The 23,711-nt window shown below is 46.9% G+C and overlaps 2 protein-coding genes across 9 annotated transcripts in view; one reads left to right on the top strand and one right to left on the bottom strand.

Moving 5' to 3' along the window:
• RBFOX1 (RNA binding fox-1 homolog 1) overlaps positions 1-23,711 on the top strand; it is a 986,153-nt gene that overhangs the window by 852,287 nt on the left and 110,155 nt on the right. For all 8 annotated transcript variants that reach the window (XM_049768478.1, XM_049768477.1, XM_049768482.1 and 5 more), the window contains one exon: positions 5,469-5,711. In XM_049768478.1, the coding sequence (XP_049624435.1) occupies positions 5,469-5,711 (243 nt within the window). The remainder of the gene's footprint in view (positions 1-5,468; positions 5,712-23,711) is intronic.
• CARHSP1 (calcium regulated heat stable protein 1) overlaps positions 1-23,711 on the bottom strand; it is a 1,067,514-nt gene that overhangs the window by 289,442 nt on the left and 754,361 nt on the right. The gene's annotated exons all lie outside the window — the stretch shown is intronic.

A 23,711-nucleotide genomic window follows, 5' to 3' on the forward strand; every position in this document is an offset into this window, starting at 1 on the left:
TTGTCCTGTTAACTGAATATGCTTGAGGCAAATTATGAAGGTAACTGGCCATCTCATCTTAGGCTCTGTGTGTGAGAGGGAGAGACAGAAAGAGGAGAGAGAGACATAGAGAGGAAAGAGGAGAGAGAAAAAAGAGAGAGGAGAGAGAGGAGAGACAGAGAGGAGAGAGAGAAAGAGAGAGAGAGAGAGAGAGAGCCATGGGGATTTGATCTTGAGTCTGATTCCATTACCCCATGATCACTCTGTGGTCAGCGCTGAGTCTCCAAGACACAGAAGCTCGAATATGGCCAAGACCTTTAGAATATGGCCTTTAGATCTCTTGGTGACTTCGTCAGAGCCCCAGGCTTGAGCTCACACTACAGCCCGCCCACCCTAGACTCCCGCAGGATCCATTTACAGGCACCCAGACCATGCCATTATAAAATTACTCCCTCTGATAATGTCCCTTTCCTTTCTTATTTCTGCAGTTCACCACATCCCTTTTATCTCCTAGAGCTCTTGCATTGTCCCTTCATTGGGTGCATTCTGGCCACCCTATCACCCCACCTTACCCCTCAGCGGCCCTCTGAAAAAATACAAAATACAACAGTAGAGTTGCAAGCTCCCACAGTGGATGTTCCATAACTCTGTACACCCTCGATATTTAGGTTAGTAATGAAAAATTCCAGCTCCGGGCCATGCATAGAAGGAGAGCATTTCGAATGTTTTTGAAACAGCTATTAATGCGTGGAGCGCCGTGTATGTGTGTTTGTGCATTTGTATGTGCTTATGTGTGTGTGTGTGTGTTCTCCTCCTCTATATAATCATCTACTCAATGTGTTCTTGGAAGCCAAGCTGGGGAGCAGAGGAGGGGCGCGCCATGATTGATGGGCCCAGCCCCGCAGGCGCACAGAGACAGCCCCATCTGGGCTTGGTTTGGGGAGCAGTCAGATGTTGAGGGGGAGGTCAGTCGGGTGTCCTCAGCTTCCCCTCCTCCCACACCCTGCGCTGCCACGAGCATCCGCCCTTGCTGGCTCGGGGGCAGATGCTCCGTGTACGGGGACTCGAACAGCTGCTAAGTTTATGGAGGAGAAAGGCAGGATGGTGTAGCAGGTAATTTTTCCCTTTTCTTCTGCCTGAGGATGTGCTCATTTGCATTAAGCCAAAAAAGCCTGTCCTTCGCCTCATCTGTGCTTCCCAACCCGTGTGCGCCTGCCTAAGAATGGCAGGAGCTTCAGTCCACTGTGTGTGTGTGTGTGTGTGTGTGTGTGTGTGTGTGTGTGTGTGTGTGTGTGTGTGTGTGTCCCCGCACGCATGTCTATGAGCTTTCTTTGCTTGATGCATTGCTGCTTCAAGATGTGCTCTTAGAACCACAGGTGAACGGTGGTATTTTCTGCCTTTGTTTCTGAGCCTCTTCTTAGGGCAGTTTTTACCCAACCCAGTGCCAGGGCCGACTTTCTTGGAATGTATGCGGTATGTTGCCAGAGTAGTGGCAACACACCACCCACCGAATTCAACTCACACAAACTGTCAGCGAGATGGACAAGCTGCAGGGCGGGCTGGTCTGTGGCAGGAACTGATTCCTCGGTTGTGTGGACAGATGTGGCCAGATTGGTTGCATAAGCACCTGGAAGGACCCATGGAACAGGACCTCACCTGGGATCCAGAGCCGTGCTAGGAGGGGAAATGGACGTGGAGCAAATAAATATCTGAAGCAAAGAGACTGGGAATGTTCCGAGAGTATGTTTCGGGAGTAGTATGGCTTGGCAGTTCGTGTGTGTACACCACACACATACACACACACACACACACACACACACACACACACACAATTTCTTTCTCTATCAGGAACTGGCCAACAAGGGTCTTGAGATACTGTTGCGTGGGAAGCTGGTCATAGTAGAAAAGCTGTTTCCACTCAATTTTCAGCTGAAATATTTTGTCAGGGCTGATGGCTCTCTCACTTTGCATCCTGATTAGCTCCCAGAAATTCCTTTAGCAAACTACTCTGGATACAGAAAAAGGGGATCGCAGGGTGACACCAGGCAGATTCAGAATGCCCATCCCAGTCTACCCCTCAATTTTTTCTCTCTGGCTCTGTGTCCTGAGCCCACCTGTGGGCCACTGTACAATCTCTGGGGTGTTTTTTATACCCAGAGAAATCTCTGTGTGAGTTTGGGGTCTGAGTGGGGGTACTTCGTGTCACCAAACCCACCCACAGTGCTTTCAGTGAGACGACCCCATTTCTCTTAAAATAGCAGTAAGATTCTGTGCCTATTTCATGCTCCACTAAAATATTTAAATTGAAATGGCATTTTGTTTTGCTTTGGTGAATTCAGCTTGGTTGCGTTTTAATAATCCTGTTGCTCTCAGTCAGTGGATTTCAAGCTCCCACCAGTGGGGAATCTGGGGAACATTGGGGCTCCTTGTCATTGTGCTATTAAGAGTTGTGCTGAAGAATGGGAATCTGGTAGGTGAGGACAAGAGTGATTTTTTGACATTTGTCCTCAGAGATTCTGGTTGGCAGGTACAATTCTGGAGCAGCAAAGGAAAATTTTAACACAGGAAGGGTTGGCTATCTCTAGTTTTGTCTAGCTCTCACTTTCTTCTTCCTTTCTTTTTCTTTTTTCTTCTTCCACTCTTCTCTCTTCTTTCCTCTTTTTTCTTTCTCTTCCTTCCTCCCTCCCTCCCTTGTTTGTCCTTCTACCTTCCTTCCTTCCCTTCCTCCCTCCCTCTTTCTTTTCTTTCTTCTTTCTTTGTTCTTTCTTTTCTCCTTTTTTTCTTTCTTTCCTCCTTCCTTTCTTCCTTCCTTCCTTCCTTTCATCCTTTCTTTCTTTCTTTCTTTCTTTCTTTCTTTCTTTCTTTCTTTCTTTCTTCCTTTCGTCCTTCCTTCCATCCTTCCTTCCTTCCTTCCTTATTTCCTTCCTTCCTTATTTTCTACCTTCCTTCCTTCCATTCTTCCTTTCTTCCTTATTTCCTTTTTTCTTCCTTATTTCCTTCCTTCCTTATTTCCTTCCTTCTTTCCATCCATCCTTCCTTCCTTCCATCCTTCCTTCCTTCCTTCCTTCCTTCCTTCCTTCCTTCCTTCCTTCCTTCCTTCCTTCCTTCCTTCCTTCCTTCCTTCCTTCCTTCCTTCCTTCCTTCCTTCCTTCCTTTCTTCCTAACATGAGACTGTACCATTTACATCCAATCTTGAAGTTCTTTGCTGCTATAGGCTTAAGCAATGCAGAAACTTCCCCCCACTAAAGCCCCCCAAATCGCTCCACATCAGACTCACTATGCCCTTCCACTTTTTCTGGGACATGAGACACTTCTGCCCAAGAGGGACAATTGAGTTGGGTGATGCCCAACTATTTCAACTGTCATGGTCTCTTCCATGAACTTGGTCCTGGGTCTTGCCTAGGAGGGACAGAGGTGCCTCTAATGTGGATAGTTTTTTCCAGAAAGCACATTTCAGTCAAACTGAGCATCCAGGACCATCACCAGGGAGGAAGCAAAGACATCTTGGAAGCCATTTGAAGGTGAAATAGAATTCCACAGGAAGTACAGTCATGTTAATTAAATATTAGCTGTAATTAGCCCAAAGTGCAAATGTTGGCAATATTAATTAGGGTCTCTCTGGAACGGCTGTCAGTGTTAATAAGGAACAGTGGGGGGGCCTCACCAGCATCTGTCTGAGGACTCTGGGAGCAAGGGTGTGAACTAAGCCCCCCACAGGTCTCTAGGGTCTGGCCCTCCAGATGGGCCCCAAGGAGGCATGTTTGTAGACAGTGACTGCAGGAGGCTCCCCAGGAGCCCTGACTTCTCCCAGTGGGGTCAGGTAATTCTGCAGCCAGACTTGAGCCTCACTGTAGTGGTCATGTCCCAAGCCAGGAGAAGAGGTGAGCAGGGGATGAGTTGGAGGTCAGAGGAAAAGGAGGTGAGTACAGAGCAGGATAAGAGAGGAGCAGGGGGTCAGGGGGAGGAGGGAGGTAAGTGGGAAGGCTCTTGAGGTAGGTCTTTCATGTAGCATCTTTGAGTCCGTGAGTTCTCCAAGAGTTGTACTAAACTATCTTGTCTGGTTTTGGGGGATTTATATTTTTGGTTTGGGGTACCCAGGGCTGACTCTGTACTCAGGGGTCACTTTTGGTGGAGTTTGGGAGATCCTATGTAGTGCTAGAAATTGAACCAGGGTCGATCACATACAAGACCTGCATACTTTCCCCATTGTGCTCTGTCCCAGACCATTCTGGAACATTCCAATGATGGCCTCATTCTGGGAAGTGCTCTGAAAATGAACTTAATTTTCTCTCTTACCCTGTTGTGTACTGCCCCAAATGCTTGACCTCCAAGGGTCTGGGAAATCCTGATATGTCTGATCTGGAGACCATCGGTGAGGCTAAAGCCCTGACTATTAACTACAGATAGTGGGGGAGATGGATATTAGGGCTTTAATTGCTAAGTGTGTGTCACACACACACACACACACATTGTGCACTCCCATTTCTACATATTGTGGAAAAGTCGAGCCTTGGTTTCAGTTACCAGTGTGTGTGTGTGTGTGTGTGTGTGTGTTGTGTGTGTTGGGGGGGTTAGTTGTTCCGGGGGTGGAGTGGAGATGGCTGTTGCCTGAAATGGAAGCATTTGAATTTAGCTTTAACAAAAATTCTTTGGACTTGACTGTAATTATCACACTGAATGTTTTGCCTCCATCTGAAGGCCGAGCTGTTATGTCACCCTGTGTGCTTATAAAAAAAGAAAAAAAAGGAGGCCAGGGAGGATGGTCGGGAAGTGGTCAGTGGTTGATGAGATGGGGTGTTCGGTGTAGAAATGCAGCAGGGACTCTCTTCAGATGCATAAAGCAGCCAAAGTCATCATTGCCCAAATTAGGTTCCAAGTTTCCAGTGGCCATTGCCATCTTTTGGCACTGGGACGAAACCCACATAAACACACATGGGCAATTCACACACACACACACACACACACATTACACACTACAGCCATTCAGAGCAGCCCCACATCACCCATTCTGGGAACTGAGTCCTTAAAACTTTGATTAAATTCAAATGCGGAGACACTTGCTTTCTCCTCTCAAGAACATATGCATGCAGTCCTCTCCCTTGGCATTTGCAATATCAAACCCAGCCATGGCTGCCACTGGAGACAGCTTCATGCCCACATGTATCCAGATGAGAAGGAAACGAGGAGGGGCATGCCCCCAAAACTCACCTTCCTGCAGCTGTGCATCCTACAGTGGGAGGGACAAGAGCTGGCAGCCAGGCAGGTCAGGTTTCCCAATGACCTGCTTCCCTGATGGGTTCCAGGGGGGTAGCTAGAGATTGTCAGTCTTGGGGGTCTTGGGGCAGTGCTGGGACCTACCAAGTGTTGGGGAGCAGCAGCAATTGTGGTATGCCTGGGGGTGCTTGATTGGGATGGGGGAAACTATGGGGATGAAAGCAAGAACTTTGCGGCCAGGTCCATTCATGCTCTCGCTCTCTCCCTTTCTGCAGGGTAATCAGGAGGCAGCAACCGCCCCGGAAACCATGGCTCAGCCTTACGCCTCGGCCCAGTTCGCCCCTCCCCAGAACGGCATCCCCGCGGAATACACGGCCCCCCACCCGCACCCAGCACCCGAGTACACGGGCCAGACCACCGTCCCCGAGCACACGTTGAACCTGTACCCGCCCAGCCAGTCACACTCGGAGTCGAGCGCAGGGGACACTGGCGCACAGACCGTGTCGGGCACCGCCACAGTAAGTGGGTGTCCCACCCTGAGGCAGGGAGAAGGGAGCCAAGAGGGTCCTTAGATGGGCAAAAAAAAAAAAAAAGCGGGGTGCACTGGAGTGGAAGGGTCCTGGATGCAGAATGAATGATGACAGTATGTGCTGGGGACCAGGGACGCCCAGCTAGGGCATGATAACAGGTGCTTGCTGGGGTTAGGGGGGAAACTCTGGGGCCAGAGCAGTGGTGCATCTATAAGGCATTTGCCTTGCACGTGGCTGACCTGGAATGGACTGTGGTTCGACACCTCCCCCCCCCCCCCCCCGGCATACCATATGGTCCCCAAGCCAGGAGCGATTTTTGAGCTTATAGCCAAGAGTAACCCCTTGCCCCCCCAAAAAAAATTTAAAAAAAATTTAAAAAAAAAGTAGGGGGAAACTCTGCTGGGAATAAGGCGCTCATTGTATTTCCACCTGTGAGGATTGGGGTTCATTCCTTGGTTGTGTCCTGGGGGAGCTGATCAGTGTCAAACTCCATTTGACAAGTTGCTCACCTCAATGCATGCTTCACTGGGACTAACTCAGACCCCATTTGCCCTTGTCTGTGGTGTCCTTCGAAGGGGCATGCCCAGCTGTCCCCTCTCCCTGTTCTCACGCCTTTTATATCCCCAGTCATTTTCCAGAGTACAGATTTGCAAAGCTGGTGGGATTCGGATACCTGAACTCTACTCATTTTCTAGGACTACTGGAACTGTAGTCCTGAGCACATATATGAGGCATAGTCTGCCCTAAAGTGAAGCATTTCCACACCCACCCTGTGATCCTTGGCAACTATGCCCCAACTACAGTTACCATAGACTGAGAGGCACCATTGCTTTTGTGTGTCCTTAGATTTTCCCCTTTTCCTCACAAAGCAAGTGGGTGGGGAGGTGAAGGCTTGGCCTCTTCTTTGCTGGAACCAGCTAGCCAGATGGCATTTTGCTGGCCTGTGTGTCCAAGGTGGTAGATACCAAATTCCTTGCTCCATTTCTGTGCCTGTTTCGTTTCCTGGGAATAGGTGAAGTTTCCCCCAAATCAAGCAGCACCTCATTATCCCCACCTCAAAGATGAACGTGAAACAAAGATTCTTACTGACGGATGCCACTTTTGTGCATGTGACATAACTGGAAGCAGTCCTGAGATGAACATTGCCTATGAGATACCTTGTTCTGCAAAATTTCTTAGAACCACATGCATGCCAAACCACTAGTCTCAAGCAACTCATAGTCTTGCCTTTTTCATCCACCTGAGACCTCCAGAAATTTCTATAGTATGTGAGTAAATGAAGGAGCTTCTTGATGTATTGCTTCTTTCTGAGAGGAACCATAGACTAATTTTGCTGCCTAGAACATAGAAATAGAGTGGGGGTGGGAATGCCTAGAGATTTCTTCTCTTGGCTCCGTGCTCAGAGACTACTCCTAGAGGTACTTGGGAGAACTTTATTCAGTTCTGGAGATCAGACTGAGCTTGGCCACATGCAGGGAAAGTGCCTTAGCCCCCTACAGTAATTTTTCTGTTGCCTTTATCTCCCCTTTTTATCATGGTAAAATATGTCCACAGCAGTTTAAAACCACTGTAGTGCATGCTTTGGCAGCTGTAGGAATACCAACAATTCAGTGATACTATTGCCTGATCTAGTGCCAGAATATGTTCTTGACCCCCCCACCCCCAAATGGAAAACCTCATTCTCAGCAAGCCAGTGCCCTCCAGGACTCCCTCCCACAGCACAGCTGGAACGCATTGGCCTGTTTTTAATCTTGGGCTTGCTCTTTGTAGATATTTTCTAAAAATGGGATTTGGGGGCTGAGGAGAGATGGCAATGGGTAGGGTGCTTGCCTTGCAAGCATGCTACCAATCCAGGTTCAATTTCTTAGCATCCAATCTCATCCTTGAGCTCTGCCAGGAGTAAGCTCTGTGTACTGCAGGGCATGGACCCACATTAAAAGCAACAGTCTTGTAAGCTTATGGCCTTCCATGCCTAACTTCTTGAAAGCTACAGAATTGTTTCAGGGGAGCAGGTGCCCACATTTTAATTCTTTCCACTGCTGAATCTAGTGCCACTATATGAGACTCTGGTGGTCTGGGCACCTCTCATTGGCCATGTACAATTAGGTCCTTCTCAGCATGTTGATGTTGTGGTCTGAGCCTCTTCATCTCTCAAAGAAGGGCAGGTGCACTTGGCCTGCTGGTAATCATGGCTGTGGTGGTTCTGGATCTACATGACTCAGGGTAGGTCTGTGGAGAAAGTTTAGCCCAGTGATACTCAGACTCACTGTTGACTCACTCTTTCACTCACAAGGTTCACTCAGCTCCGAAAGGGCCCAGAGCTTGTGGGCAGTGACAAGGTTGAACCCAGCAGATGGGGTTCATTTTTCTCATGTTTCTTCATGGGAAAGAGTGAATGTGTTTCTCATAAAAAGGAAAGAGTAACACCAATTGTGAGCTCTGGTCTAAGAAATAGGCAGAAGTCACAGGGGGTTAAAGGCAAGGAGAGGAAGTTGGGGGTGATGCTCATTGAAGAGAAATGAGGGCTTAGGTGGGCAGAGGGAACCCAAGGTCAGACTTTGGCTGGTCAGCGAGCTTCTCAGTGACGTCCAAGACATGTGAAGAGAATTTGGAGCGAAGGTTACCAAGCATATCCTATTCATGGGTCTGGTAGATTTTGTAAAGGGCTGGAATTTTCCTGGAGGAAGGTAATTCCAGACATTCAGCAAAGGAAGTTTCAAGTTGGAACAACCAGAAAACGAACATTGTAAAAAAAAGTAGGAAAGAGAACTCAGCATTGAAGAACATGGAGGTGTGAAAGTTTCTGGAAGCAAGCAGAAGGGCAGGCTGGGTTGTGGTGGGGAGGGTGTGAGGACCCTAGCAAGGGCCTCATCACTCTGGGAAGCCAAGTGGTTTGGGATAGGAGAAAACTCCCCTCCATCTGGCCTGCTCCAAGAACAGCTAATCCATGCCCACGACTTAACACCCAGCACAGGATCTGTGAAAGGGACCCACCCAGGATACATGAAGTTCCCCAACAGAGTTCGGGGGAGCAGCGAACCTCAGCCACTCCCCACCCCATTTCTGACACCCCGAGGTCAGCCTGCTATGTGCAGATTTCCTCGGGGGGACGGCCCACACAGCCCTGCTCACACTGACAGAGCCACTCCTGCATTCTGGGAGCTCCGAAGCTTGACAAGGTCTTTTCCTCTTGACATATTATAATTAGAGATTTTTTGCAAGTGGTAAATTCTCCGTGTATCTCCAATGGCAACTTAACTTCTATTTTTAACTCTTCTGCTGTCTGTGGAAAGCCCACCCCCACCATACCAGCTCTGGGGCTGATGGGAGCAGAACAAGGCTTCCATGCCTGAACTCGAGATGAGGAAAGAGACACCATGGAAGGTGTCCTCCTTCCACAGTTACTCCTTCCAGCACCAGGTCTCCAGATTTCCTGACTGTCTGAAAATAGGGCTTTGGGGAGGCATCCTGAGTCCTTTACCCATGACCTCCCTTCCAAGGCCAGCCCAGGGGATGCATCTGAGCATCTTCTCTTTGTTTAACTGGCTCTAAACATGCTGCTGATGTTCGTGGTGGTACCTACTTCCACCTGGTTATTTATGACTTGACACCTCCCAATTGTACATCCCCATCTCCCTCCATAACCAACAGCCACTCATCTCTTCCATTTCATTCCGGACACATTGTTTGCAAATGCTCAAGTGCTTGGTCACTGTCTCTCTTGGCCTTCTTCCTTATTTTTTGTTCTTTTTAGAAGTCACCCTCAAAACTGAGAAGTTTCTTTTTTATGTTGACAGGACAACTAAGACTCAATTATGGATGTAGATTAAAAAGTTATCCTGGTAGTAAATGATTTGCCAGCCAAAAATTTTCAGTCACACACATCTGAGTGAAGCTGGTTGGGATGAGCTTGACCTCATAGGTTACAGACAGGCAAGGTTAGACCCGGGAGATTTCTCGATACAAGCCTGGCATGCACAGACTCCAGCTTTGAACCTTGGCACTATATGATTCCCCTGAGCACTAGAAGTAACCGCTAAGCACTGTGACAAAAGATCCCCAATCAGTGCCAAATGTGATGCCCAAAAGACTTGTTCAATATGTGTATGAGCAAACTTTGGTGATTAAGGTCTGGATACGTACTATTTTTGCTAAAGGAAGAGCGAGCCCAGATATTCAGCATTGAAGCTCCCATCTCCCAAAGGGGTCTTATTGTAAGTCATAAAAAATTGCCTCTTGACCTCTTTCTATTTTCTCTTCCTTCCCTGGAACCCCTGGCAACCAACCTTGCCCACTCAGGATGACTAAGCAGCCCATAGACTGGAGCAAGAGTTTTGCCTTTGAGCAATACACTTGGAGAAGCTAAGGCTCTGTGCTCCCTGGGAGCTGGACAAAGGCTGGGCTCCAGCATTTGAAGTCTCTAATTTTTCTCTGGCTTAGTCCTCAGTCTCCCCATATAGGCAGTTGTGTGGCTCTAGTTTGTTTGCTTTTAAGAGAGCTCAGAGGCCAACACTCATCTGTTTGGTGAGCAGTATCACAATCATTCTCGTGCTAGTCATTGTGTTGGCTCTGGCTGTGACAGGCCTTCCATAGGTGTTGAGGGTATCATGAGAATTCTGGGCTCTAATGGATTCTAGGTGCATGAGGAAGCAGACATGCTCAGGAAAGTGAGGAACCGGCATGATCCCAGCAATCTCCTGTGACGCTAAAGTTGGAGGGATCCAGAGAGTTCATGAATCCAGCCTATTCTGGTGTGGCTGTGTGGAAATCACTGACTTTAGGAGTCAATAACTCATATTCTTTTGAGGTCCAAGCAAGTTAACATACGTTTTTGAAAGAGGCTGATTTATGGAGTCGTTGAAGAAGGGAAATAGTGCACATGCGATTTTTCCCATTCACTAAGGAGAGATAAAACCATAGGCCAGAAGATGGGGGAGCTGGTGGTCATGAGGAGGACAGGCTTAGGGTCTAGTTCAAAGGAAGTGTGTCATGCCCACACTGACATCTTGCTTCACTGAATTCTCACACACTCCCTTTTGCCCATTTCCAAGGATACTTGGGTTTTTAGGACTAAATATGGGTTCTATATGCCCTACTGATTTAATTCATTTCTGCCAGCTACCCAGACTTTTAGTTTATAATCATTAATCCAGCTATGGAAACTTTGACTTTTAATAAAATGAGAACTTTATGCCTTTTGAGGGAAACTGTTTATGACAGAGACCTTGGATATTTCAGTATGACAAGGCAGAGCTAGAGAACAGGGTGGGGTTTGAAAGGGCTTCACCTATATCAACCAGGTTGAGGCTCTATATGGAATTAAACTCTAAATAGGAATAAAACTATGAAACTCACTCAATGACTGTCTGGTCAATCCAGGTTGTCGACCTCACATAAGCACACCAGCCTTTCCCTCTCTCCTACTTTGTTTTGTTGGTTTATGTTGTTCCTTTGTTTGAGTTGCTCATGTTTGTTGTTGTTTTTGTTATTTGTTTGTTTTGTGGTCACACACAGCAGTGTTCAGAACTTACTCCTCGATTTGTGCTCAGAGAGCACTATGGCAGGGCTGGGGGACCATCTGAGGTAAAGACTCAAGGATTAAACCTGGATTGGCCCCATGTGAGACAAATAGCTCCCATCGGTACTATTTCTACAGGCTCTTCTCTTACACAGGAAGGGCATTTACCTTGTATGTAGCCAACCTGTGTTTGATCTCCAACATCTTATGTGATATCCTGTGCCTACCAGAATTGAGTCCAGGAGTAACACCTGAGGAACACCAGTTGTGGCCTCCAAACAATAAAGAAATTAAACAAGAGTCATCCAGTGATCTCTACTCTATCATAGGGCTCTAAACTTTCTCCTTTGACACTCTGAAGAGAGGGGGCTAGTGGTATTGTGTAGATATGGCTTTTGGTGGAAAGTAAGGTTCTTGTCGGGACACAGGCTTGGAAATTTGTGGCTGGATGTGGCGGCTATGCCCCCCCAATGCTCCTAATTAGAAGAATGCCAGAAGCAGTCCAGCTTCTGAGGGGAAGAAGGAGGGGAGCTCTCCCTAAAACTATCATTGGCTCTCTGATACCTGTTCCTTGGAGAACAGAACTTGAGAACAAGCTCTCACTCTTCAAGTTGAGAACAGAATGTCTCTGAGTTCAGAAACCTGGTTTATGGGCTTTCTGAGCCTGTGGGGCATGCTTCCACAGGCCAATATATTCTCCAATAAACTGAGGGTTGCATATGTCTGCCACCAACTTGGCCATTAGCACTAAGGTCATTTGCAGCAGAAGAATTGCAGACTTAATTTGGGAAACCAAAAGGTGTTTTTCCTTTTCAAGAAGTACATTCAAGAAATGGTTGAAAGCAATACAATCTGCTTAAATTTTTGGTCTTAAAATGTAGAGACCATGTGTGTTCAGATCTGTAGACAAGGAGAAAGATGGAAATACCTGGGTTTGTGTAGAATCAAATAATTAAGGATTGAGCTGGATGGAATGTAGGTGTACCTATTGGTTTGAAGAAAGAAATGAGGCAAAGACAGAGTTGGAGAGATGGGACAGTTCAGAAGGCTCATGTTCCTCCCAGCAACCCTACTCCCCCAAAATCTCCCACTCTGCCTCCCAGTCCTCCAATGGCCCCTAGAGGGGAGGAACCCTCTAAACTATGTGGGAACTGAGTGGAGGAAGCCCGGGTTTCCCAGAGAAACATGCTCCCAGGAACTCGCTAATTATAACCCTAATCTATTTGACTTGTGCATCCTTGCTTCACTGTTGTAACACTGTAATTTAAGGAGATTGTTCCCTGGCCTTTTTTTAGGGGGAAAAATTAACTCCCATGTTTTTGACTAAGAAAAGCCGAGGTGGTGACAGTACAGAAATGACAGGAGGTATGTCTGCCCCCCCCCCTTTCCTCTCTAATTGGCTCACATATGGGAGGAAGGTTGCAGTCCTGGGAGGCCCTGGAGGGTCAGGCAATGTCTCTGGGGTGCAGGGTTGGTTTATCTTTTGTCAACACAGTAGGGATTGAAGCATGGGTAGTGAGTGCCAAAGGGATGTAGGACTCTGGGGGGTGGGGGTGGAGAGGATGGAGGGGTGCTCAATGGTCCTTGAAGACCTGACGGTGAACTAGGGTAGGGCCAGATTGGGGACATGACTCTATGCCTGTTCTGAAACTGTGGTGTCTGTCTTCTTGGACCAGAACTATTAAAGGTGTTTCTCTGTCATCCTCCCTCATCCCTCCTTTCTTTGTTCTCTAGTACTTTAGCTTTAGGGCTAAGCAGTTGGGTCAGAAGTTGGAAAAATATTGCCCAGGGCTCCATTCTGGCCCAGTGGTTGATTTTGTCAATAAAGCTTTATTGGCACACAGTTTTCCCTTCATTCCTACATTGTGTATGGCTATTGTTGCTTATCCAAGTGTTCCTGACAATGCCTGTTCACCCACTGTGGTGGAAAAAGGTTTTTAGCTCCTGATCTAGGTAAATTCTATGCATTATACACTTGCAGCCCCTTTTCAGAACTCAGTATTGTCTGGTGGGGCTCACTCACTTGCAGAGGCTTGACTGCTGTGTTTTTTAATGGGAATTTTTACATGCAAATAGACTGTGGATCTGAGAGGGGAAAATCTGTGGGTACCTTAGTGAGTTTTCCTCTCCTCTCTGCTCCCTAGAGTAGCCTCACCTGCTCACTGCCCCTTCCCTGGACTCAGGGTCTTCCAAGACTCCTGAACTCCAGGACTTCTGGTCTTCCAGGACTCTTGGGTAATTTTTTTAATGAAATAGTTCCTGTTTTTATCTAGTATATAAGTTATATTTTGTCTATTTTCTCTTCTATCCAACTGTACTATCCATGGAACCCTGATGAGAAAATGAATGTTTATGCAGTGGCAGAGGTTAGCAAATGCCAGAGATGTTCTATAAAAACACCTCTCAACACACACACAGCTACTGCTTGCTTATTTTTTAAGAAAACATTTCTTAGAATTGAAAACCTCTAACACTATTAGCTTTGATTTCGGTCAAAGCAGGACTAGGTAGTGGTATGTCCTTCCAAAGTGGTAGAATGAACAAGACAATAGTTATAATTAACAGACAAGTCAGAAGGAGATGGGGCAAGCAACTCAGACCAACTCTCATAGTGGGAGGTTGGTCATGTCCTATTCACAGATAAAACAGACTTTGGGTTCAAACAAGCTTTCCCACCAGGGAGCACCAATCCTAGTACCCAGTGTGGGTTGACTTCTAAAACAGGGCTTCCTCCTCTAACACAGGGGCATGGATGGTAGGACCAATTACTGACCAAAAAAAAAAACAGCCAGGCATGCTTCCCTTGGGAGCCCAGCTTTCCCAGGCATCAGAACGGTCACCCCAGGAAGCATATACTCTGTGTATTGGGTTGAAGCATGAGTGATTGTGGTAAAGTCATTGGAGGATCTTCCTTGGCAAGTTGGTCAAGAATGCATCCTCAGCAGCAGAGAGGCAGTGGAGGGTACATGAATGAGGAATCAACACTACCTTTCAAAATGGTATTAATTAGAGAGTAAAAACAGAATCCAGATGTCTAGGGTCCCACCTTTCAGGGGATATCTGGTATGTGCATAGCTGTAGGACAGCCTGGCATGGCCCTTTTGACTGTAGATATTGAGCTCACAGGCTTATATGAGGAAACCCCAGTGGCCTGCTGGGGTGGGGGGACTGAGTCTTCAATAATGACCATGTAGACATGAAGTAATCATAGATGTGTGTTTCCTAAGTAAACTAAATAGAGCTCTGCTTGTTATTTGGAGCAGATTCACAGCCTCACTATCCCTGAAGGAAAAGGGCACTTCTGTATGTTATGAACTGCTTTTAGATCCCCTGGTGCATGGCCAGGATGCTATGAAGTCTCCTGAAATGTGAGATTATGTAGTATAATGCCACAATAATGCACAGAGCATCGTTCGTTGAAGAATGCTGCCAACAACTCCTTCTGGAATAAAAATCTCCGGTCGCTTCCCTGGACCAGGGCAGGGATGCCAGACTGCCAGGGCTCTTTGTACTTTGCAAAGAGGGAGGCAGCTGGCCCACATTGTTTTTACATGGTAGGGGGTGTTAGGAGCCTTCTCCTGACTGTTATGGTTCAGCCAAGCAAACAGCTTTGGTGGCCTCAGTTTCCTTTGAAAATGAGCTGGGTCCAATTGTATTGAGACAGGAACTAGTTCAAGAAGTGGGAGGCCTTCCTTCCACATTGGAATTGAATTCTGGAGCCTTGGTAAATTGCATTTTCTAGAGATCCTATCAAGTCCTTCCTCCCACTCCCCATCTCTCATCATAAGTCAACTGAGTCAGGACACCGACCAGATGTTCACCCAGCCCTTCTATTTCATACTTCCTGTGTCTTGCAAGTCTGCCAAGGGCATTCCCCAACAAAAATCTATGAACTGCCTACATAAACGGCACTAAAGGTATTAGCTTGAAAATGCCCACACAACAAGTCTGAAACAAGGGTGTTTGTTTTGCCATTAAGTTATAGTCTTTGAGAATGTTGTACCTGATTCATCTCTCTCCCATTTCCTGTGCTTGTGGAAGGCAGACACTGTATGCCCTTGATGAGTGTGGGCCAGTTATCAGTGGGTGAGAATTTCTCCAATTTCTGGGATTTGAAGGCAGGCTCAGAATAATAAGAATGTATGGCTGCCAGGAACATTCCTTGAGATTAAATTCCAGTAGAACACCAAAGGCAGACCATAAACAAGGGACCAGAAATCACTAACATCAATAAATAATGACACGATTGCTTACCCAAGTGAAAAGGAAAATGGTACTGAGGAAAGGCTTGGGAGCTGTTCAGAATGACCCAGCTCCTTCCTGCCCATGGGAATGAGGGATTAGTGGTACCACAGGGAGTGTTGAACTATGGACATCAGCCATGGGAAGAGTATTTGTACTGTGAACATTGTCAATGGGAAGAACATTTGCAGCATGGATTTGGACCATTTGCATCATGAACTTTGGCCATGGGAAGAGTATTTACACCACATTGTTAATGGCAAGAGCTTTGTACCATAGACATTGGCCATGAGAAGAGTATTTACACCATGGACATTGTCATTGGGAAGAACATTTGCACCATAGATGTTGGTCAAGGGGAGAGTACTGTGTCCTGGACATTGGCTTTTAGTCATACCAGCGTTTTATAGAGCTGATCATTAATATCCCACACATACACTCAGAAAGGAACTTAGACGTGTTTGCATGGAAAATGATGGTCACGTGGGGGAGTTTGTGGGCACCAAGTTGGCCAATGAAGGACAGCCATGACTGCTCAGGCTAGCTGCCAGGGCTGGTGCCTGCCTCTCCTCACACACCAGGAAGACTGAGCTGTGAAGAAGTAGATCAAACATTTTTGCAGGTAGCTTTGGGCCTCTGTGGCAGGTAGCTACTGAGATTTTCATCCTGGCAATTGCAAAGCCTCTTAGTCCTACCTCAGAACTAGGCCTGAACCTAATCCCAATTCTGGTTCCCCTCCCTTGTCTTTGCTCTGTTGAGTTTCTGTGTCTGAGGGAAACTGGTACCCCATGTTTAGGGTCGAGGTGGAAGAATCCCTAAGGATCCCCCTCTCTCTCATCCTGGAAAATCCAGGGCACTGATAATTCACAGACACCCTTTCTAGCCACTCCACTCTCCGTGATGCTGTGCCCTTCAGAGCAAAGAGACTCACCCAATTACCCCAGATCCATATGTAAGTACAAAGAACACGAAGTTTGAAAGTCTTAACTCAGCAAACTCTGTAGAGGTGAGTGGCTGGCAGCACTCAATAGGGTCTCTTGCCTTCTCCACAGCTCTACAGCACAACTAAATGTCAACAGTGGTGGCCCTGGCAGGACTCTGGCATCCTCAGTGGAATGGCGAGGCCTCCTCTGGGTGCTGTTTCTCACTTGGGCTCTGCTCTGCTCAGTGTCTCACCCCACTGGGAAAGGGCCCTAGTCATTTATCTGCACTGATACCTCAGTGTCTCCCAGACTATGGCATTTATCTAGGTTGGAGGCTCCCCATTCCCTGTTCCTAGGTGAGCTGTTCTAGAGGGTTTTAGAGGCCAGGAAACACAATAGAAACAGAAGTCCATTTTTTGTGCCAAGAGTGGGAAAAAGGAAACCAGAGCTTCTATCTTTGACCTTGCTTGGGCTTTGTGACAGGGTCACAAACAAGGACCATCCCCCCCTCTCGGGATTTTGAAAACAAGGCTCCCCCCAAAACAATGCTTAATTCATTTTAGTGAAAAGTGGATTCTTTTTTTGGTTTTGTTTAGGTTTGGGGCCATACCAGGCAATACTCAGGGATTATTTCCTAGTTCTGTACTCTGGAATTACTCCTGGCAAATGCAGGAGGCCATATGGGAGGTTAGGGATGAAACCCAGAGATAAATGTGCTTTTAAGAAATGATCATCACCTATGTTCTGTTCCATGGGCCACGTGGTTCCTGAAGCCATGGGAGTCTTGGGACCTGACATCTGAAAATGTACAAACTGTAAAGCCTGCAACGTCGAAATTGGCCATGCTGTTTGCTTTTGTTCTAAGAACATTGTGCATATGCATCCAAGTTATTTCATGGATTTTAACCATTTTTCTTCTTTGCCTCTCATGGCCTGGCTTCGTTCCCCTGAAGCTGGACATCAGTTGCTCCTCAATTTTTATTCTATTTTTCACCTTGACAAGTATTTCCATGATAAATTTCTTCTTGTTCTAATCTTGGCCCATAATCACATTTGTTTGCCTAGAAGAAATTCCCAGAAGTAGAACTTCAGGGTCAAAGACTAAACATGCACACATTTTTAAGGCTTGGGGTAATCAGATAAAACTTAAAAAAAAAATCTTGTCTTAGAAAGGTTAAATTCCTTTCAAGTCCCACAATCCTGCCTGGAGGCTCCCTTCCTCTTCTCTCCCCTCCTTTTCTCTCCCCTTCTTTCCCTCCCCCTGTCCTTCCCCCCTTCTTCCTGAACTCACTGGGCCCCCTGCATTATCTCCAAGTGATTTAAAATGCTTGAAGAGGGGAGTGATAACGGTTTTCTAAACAGCAGCCGCTAAAACACAGGCCGCTGCATATTGGCTTTCAGCTTGATAAATACTTTCTTATAAGGTCATAAATATCAGCGGTAGCAAAGGTTAATGTAGTGTGCAGGGCTGTGAAATTCAGCCGACAACCTGCTAGATCATCATGATGCATTAGCACCTTCGTGGAGAAGTGCACTGGCTTACCAAGTCTGTTTCTAAGTAGTCCCTCACTCAACAAGTGTGTCCCCCAGAGGAGCTGGCCCTGCTCCGCTCCGTTTCACAGACATCCTTTCTGAAGGGCGCACCTTGCCACAGGAAAAGAAAGAGGTGCAGGAGGAGAAAACATGATGAGCTGAGCCGGCCATGCATTTAATCCCTTTTTGCAAACTAGCGAGACTTGGGAGCCTGGCGTTGGGGGGTAAAGGAGAAAACAAAGCAAATCATTTTGTTTCTGTCCATGAATGTTCATGACGGCAGGTGAGGCTGGAGCAGGTGAGGCTTGACACCTGGCCCAGGAGCCACAAGAGAAAGTACCTGTGTTCCAAGATGAGATTTGGAAATGAATTGCTGGTCTGCAGAAGTGGGTAAAGCATGTCCTGGGAGAGACAGAGAGTTGAATGTGGACCTCTGAGCTTCCTGCTTGTTGGCCAGGGTCACCCCATGATGCTGACGGTGATGGATGAGCATGAAAGCTCTGTGTGGGGGTGGGGTGTGTGTATGTGTGTTGTGTGTAGTTAGTATGTTTTAAAGTAGCACAATTGATGCTGGCAGGAGATAGGCCAGGTTGGGGACCACCTGTTTGGTTGTTCCCTTTAGTGATGAGGCAGGCGTTACTATATCTCCATGACTGGTTTAGCTGACGGTAGAAAGCATAGATGCTCCAGGCACCGCTGATGGGCAGGTGTGAGTATTACTCCCCCATGAAGCCATCTTGAAAACAGAGAAAGAACCAGAAGCTGACCTTGCGTGTATGTAGGACCGGCCAGGGTATTTAAGAGAACCGATGGGTGGGAAAGGACCCATGATTATAGAATTTGGGGAAGTAGGAGAGAGATGAGGCTGCAGAATGGGAAGAAGCAAAACATGGGTGAAGGAAAGGATGATGCAAAGAGGTTCTCAGGTTCAGCCAGGAGCTAAGTTGCAGTCCTAAGGGGGGAGATGTTCGCTCTTTCACTCTCGCTCTCTTACTCCATCTCCTCTTTCTCTCTCAAGCTCTCCTGTTCTCACTCTTCCTGTCATTCCTGTCTTTCACTTCTTCTTACTCTTCCTCCCTCTTACTTTATGCCTTGTGGAGAACACCTCGTTTATCAGGGTAACTGAGTCATTTCTGAAACCCACCTGCACCCATAAAGGTTAATTTGGCATCACAACTACCTGCAGGTGAGCTGGGTAGTGGACTCTGGAGGTGCCCAGAGGGTGGCCTTTCTGTACCCCAGACCAAGTGCCCTGGCTTGTTTGCCAGCTGAGCCTGGCCGTCCCATTGACTGTCTCTTTCATTTTTAATAAGGAGCCTGGGGCACCGTGCAGATAAAACGGCCGAATTATGAAATTATCACTCTATGGGGCATCTTCTATTAGTCCTAATTAAATGATGCATTTCAGAGGAACAAACAGAGCTCTCTACACGATTAAAACAAAAAAGGTTTCTGATTTTTAAATTCCCCACCTCACAGAAGCAGGAAGTGGTAGAAAAGTCTAAAAAAGATTCAGCTCACCACACCACCTGCAAGCATTCATGGGACTGTGAAGATATTGGCCTGAGTTTCAGGCTCCCTCCCCTGCCCTCCAGCACCCTTACTCCTACACTCAAGCCTTAGAGTTCTCTTAGCCAGAAGGACCCATGGCTTCCAGTCACACCTCAGGCAGCAGTCAGTCAGCCAAGGTCAGCACCGACCCAGCAAACAGTGGATGCAGATATTGGCCAAGAAGAGTGATAGGTCCGAGAGGCAGAATCACAGTGTTCAGCTCACTCACTGATGGTTCTGAGTCTTAGGGCAAGGAGGGAAACCCTGAGCATTATTTGGGGAAACTTCTGAGTCAGCGGGGGCAGCTGAGACACATCAGGTCACCAGGCAGCTGAGTGTCCCTTATCTGGGGATATGCCAGATAGTAACTGAAGACATGAGATGAGTTTGGCTTACAAGGGTGTTTGTATCATCTGTCAAGCCCCGGTGGTTATCTCTCTCATCCACGGCCCTTCAGGCTTCTTGACATTATGTGGATAATTTGGCCACAGAATCATCTGGGCGCAGTGGAACTAGGACTACTGGTGAGACTGGATCTGTATGACGTGTGCAGGGTCATCACCCCACAAGAAGCTTGGGCCACAGGTGTGCATGATGTGCATGATCCATCCCAGTCCTTGAGTTTCTTTGCTGCTCAAGGCTGGAGCTACTCAAATCCTGGCCTTACTGTAAGGAGACTCACCCTCCCTACCTCCCTCTCTCCTTTGCTTGGTCTGAGCCCACATACTCCATCCCCTGATTCCCCTCACCCCTTCTCTGTCCAAATCTGGTTCTGCCCCCTCACTCACCCTCAAGGTGGAATGTCCTAGCATCTTCTTCCGGAGTATTCTTGTGCCCTGAAGCATGTCAGCAGGAATTTCTTTGCCAAGGAGTCAAGAGGAGCCAAGAATGCAACCTGTACCACCAGCTGAGTGACCACTAGGGTGCTGGGGGTAGGTTATGAGGCTTGTGGCACCGAGAATTCTGCCACCCACAGTCCTCAGACCTCGTCTTTGTCTTCTTTATTTTTCATATTTAGCATTTTCAAATAATTTTAATTGAATCATTGTGAGATACACAATTTCAAAGTTGGTCATGGTTGAGTTTCAAACCATGGCCAACACCCTTCACCAGGGCATATTTTCTGCCCCAAATGTCCCCAGATTTCCTCCCGCCCTCTCTACACATTTAATGTCTCTATAGCTAACATTTTCTTCTCTCTCTGTCTTTCTTCCTTTTAGACACTGTGGTTTACAATATTGTTAATGAAGGCCTATCATGCAAGGGATCTTCTTGAAGGACTCAGTTCTTGTCCAGAGTGATCATTCCCAACTATTATTTTCATGGTGGTCCCTTCTCTTCCCTAACCATACTCTTTGTGCCAAGCTTCCTTCTATGAAACAGTCCTCTTGACCCTCATCTCTAGTGTATTTGAGGTCCCATCTTCTTACTTTACCTGTTTTATCCCCTGACCTGCCTACAATTCCCCATAGGTCCCTGGGGTCATCCTAGAAATCTCAATCTCTCCTTTCTAGCTTACGCACGTGATGCCTTCCCTGGTGTCTTCTCCTCTGTTCCAGCCATAACAGACCCAGGCCTGCCCCCTTATGCACTGTGCACAGAGAGAGGTTGGCCAGGTATATGGTTGCACAGCCTGGGGAAGGACAGAGCAGTGACTCCAGGAAAGCCCATACTGAGGGCTCTTCTTCATTGGCTTTCTTGGCATATAACTGGATTATGCAGAATCTGTACCTGGGATCATTCCTCCATCCTCCCCCCACCACACACACACACAGTGTTCAATATCTTCCTTAGAAACATGAGGGTATTTCCACACTGCACCAATAAAGGGTGATGGCCTGTATGAAATGCTGGTGCTTTCAAACATCAGTTTCCTGGAGATGATCACCCAACCCCAAATATGCCATTTGCCCCCATTTTTATGGCAACTCCCTTTCATTTTCTTAAGACAAAGCGAATACAGGACATTTCAAACCTGTAATTTTGGGTCACATTATCCCCCTTGCATTCTACACAATGCAAGCTTATTACTTCAGACAATTAAGGAAATACAAGTTGGAAATATTTGGTGATTAGGGCGGGAGGAGGAGCATCAATCCAACATGTCGGGACAATTAGCATTTGCAGTAATAAAAATCAAGCCGAGCGCCAAGGAAATGAGTATTATGTTTATGGTGGAGCATTTACACAGCATTCGGTATTTATGAAATGCCTGCTAATTGTTTAGAGCCATTTGTTTTAGGGTAGAGAACCCTGATGAAGGACATTTACTCTTCTGTGGGGAGTACCAAGGTGGGGGGTTAAATGGGAGCCCATTAAATCCCGATTCCGGTAATCTTCCAGCCCTCCTGTTCTGCTGCTTTGAGATTTCAGTGGAGAAAGAAAGACCTTAGAAGCTACTAATGTAAGTCATTTCCTGGTCTCTAATGACCCTCGGGTCTCTCTCAGGAGTAAAAGTCCACACTCCTGAAATGTGCTCTGTGTCCTAAATGAGGTCCTGCCATAACCATACCCCAGGGTTGGCTTAATGTGTTGATGTGTTGGGCATTGCAGTGCGTGTTCATCGAGCCACATTCACGTGTGAGCCACCAGTGGTATACACCAACATGGCACGTGTGAAGTCTAAGTGCTCTGCCTTGACTTCTAGGTTTGCATGTCAGTTAGGGGAAATGGCGCTGAGGGAAGAACCGTCTGCTAGCTGCTTTTGAAGTGTTTGTGCAAACCTAAAATCACCCAAGAGATTTAGTTACATACTGTGGCAGTGCAATGAGCCCCGTGACCTGCAGGGATACCACCAACGCTCCTGCTGGGAATCACGGGATACCCATGTACAACCCTACCACAGGACATTTGCTGTCTCTCTCTGTCTCTGTCCATCTGTCTGTCTGTCTGTCTGTCTGTCTCTCTTTCCCCTCACCACATAATTACTCAAGTGGTCTCAGGTTCACAGCGAATCTGCAATGTGAGGGTTGCAAACCCATTTTACAGAGAAATCTTCAAAAGGGTCAGTGAATGAGCCCAAGGTCATAGCATCTCCTGCTGTGCTTGTCCCTCTTCCTCACCCAGCTGGTGAACATGTCCGCAGCATTTGAGGACAGGGGGCCAATTGCCAACTTCAGTGGTACTCAGGCCACCCCTGGTGAGTAAGACTGTCACTAGCACCATTAATATAATAAGTTTATCACTTCACCCGCAGACAGATAACTCAGAAAAAAAAATAACTCAAGTACCTCCAACAATAAAACAAAATAAGAGAATTAGAAAGGGGCATGTTTGGGGTGTTTCTTTCCTCTTTAATATGTTTTATTTCATTGTGGGTCTATGCAACTGCATTTTGTTGAGGGATTTTGAAATACCCCCAACTCCCACACTGATAACTCCAGCTGAGTAAAAGCCAACACTTTGGCATGTTATGCTTCTAGAAAGTTCCCCGGGTGCTCCTGGAGCAGAGACTGAGTCTTATAAACCTTTCCGGAGCACGTTCCAAGTCAGTGCATGGGAATAACCTGTAGCACGAAGCTCATCTGAACAGAGGAGATGAGCCACGTTCGGAGCAAGCACCCAGGGGAGCCGGGGAGGCTGCGAGAACTTCCCAGTCATTCCTCTTCAAAAAGAGTTCTTTATTTTTTAATTGAATACAAGTCTTCCCAAGTTTTTCTTCTCACCCCTCAATGAAGTGCATTTTCTCTGTGTGAAAGAATTGAGCTGTTGTGCCATTTCCCTTGCAGTTTGCCTAGGAGGATGGCTCCAAAACTTCCAGAAAGGTTGTGTCCAAGATAACAGGCTGGGGAGAAGGTCCAGGGCAGGGTTGAATGGAGCAGTTGCCTCTTAATCTGAAATTTAATATCAAAGATCCAAAGCATCTAGTCATGAGGCAGCAACACTTCTCTCATCGCCATGTTCCATCGGACTTACAATCCGACTTTGCCATTATATTATGATGTATAAATGATACAGTTGTCTCCTTTCCTTGCCCCCATGCATGTGCAGAACCTTTTAGAAAAAGAAATAACAAAAAAAAAGGCAAAGCAAGGTGCAAACACCTGCTGCCTTCCTCCCAACCCAAGCCCCTTCACAAATTAGGGTTAGTTAAGATATGGGCTTGGCTCGCGTTGGATCTGGGTTGAAGTCCAGCACCCCAGGATCCCCAAGCATTGCTTCTATAGTTCTGGATGCCCTCAGCACTGCTGAAATACAATTGTCATGTGATTTTCTCTAAGA

The sequence above is a fragment of the Suncus etruscus genome, chromosome 2, assembly GCF_024139225.1.
Source record: "Suncus etruscus isolate mSunEtr1 chromosome 2, mSunEtr1.pri.cur, whole genome shotgun sequence".
In the NCBI taxonomy this organism is placed as follows: domain Eukaryota; kingdom Metazoa; phylum Chordata; class Mammalia; order Eulipotyphla; family Soricidae; genus Suncus; species Suncus etruscus.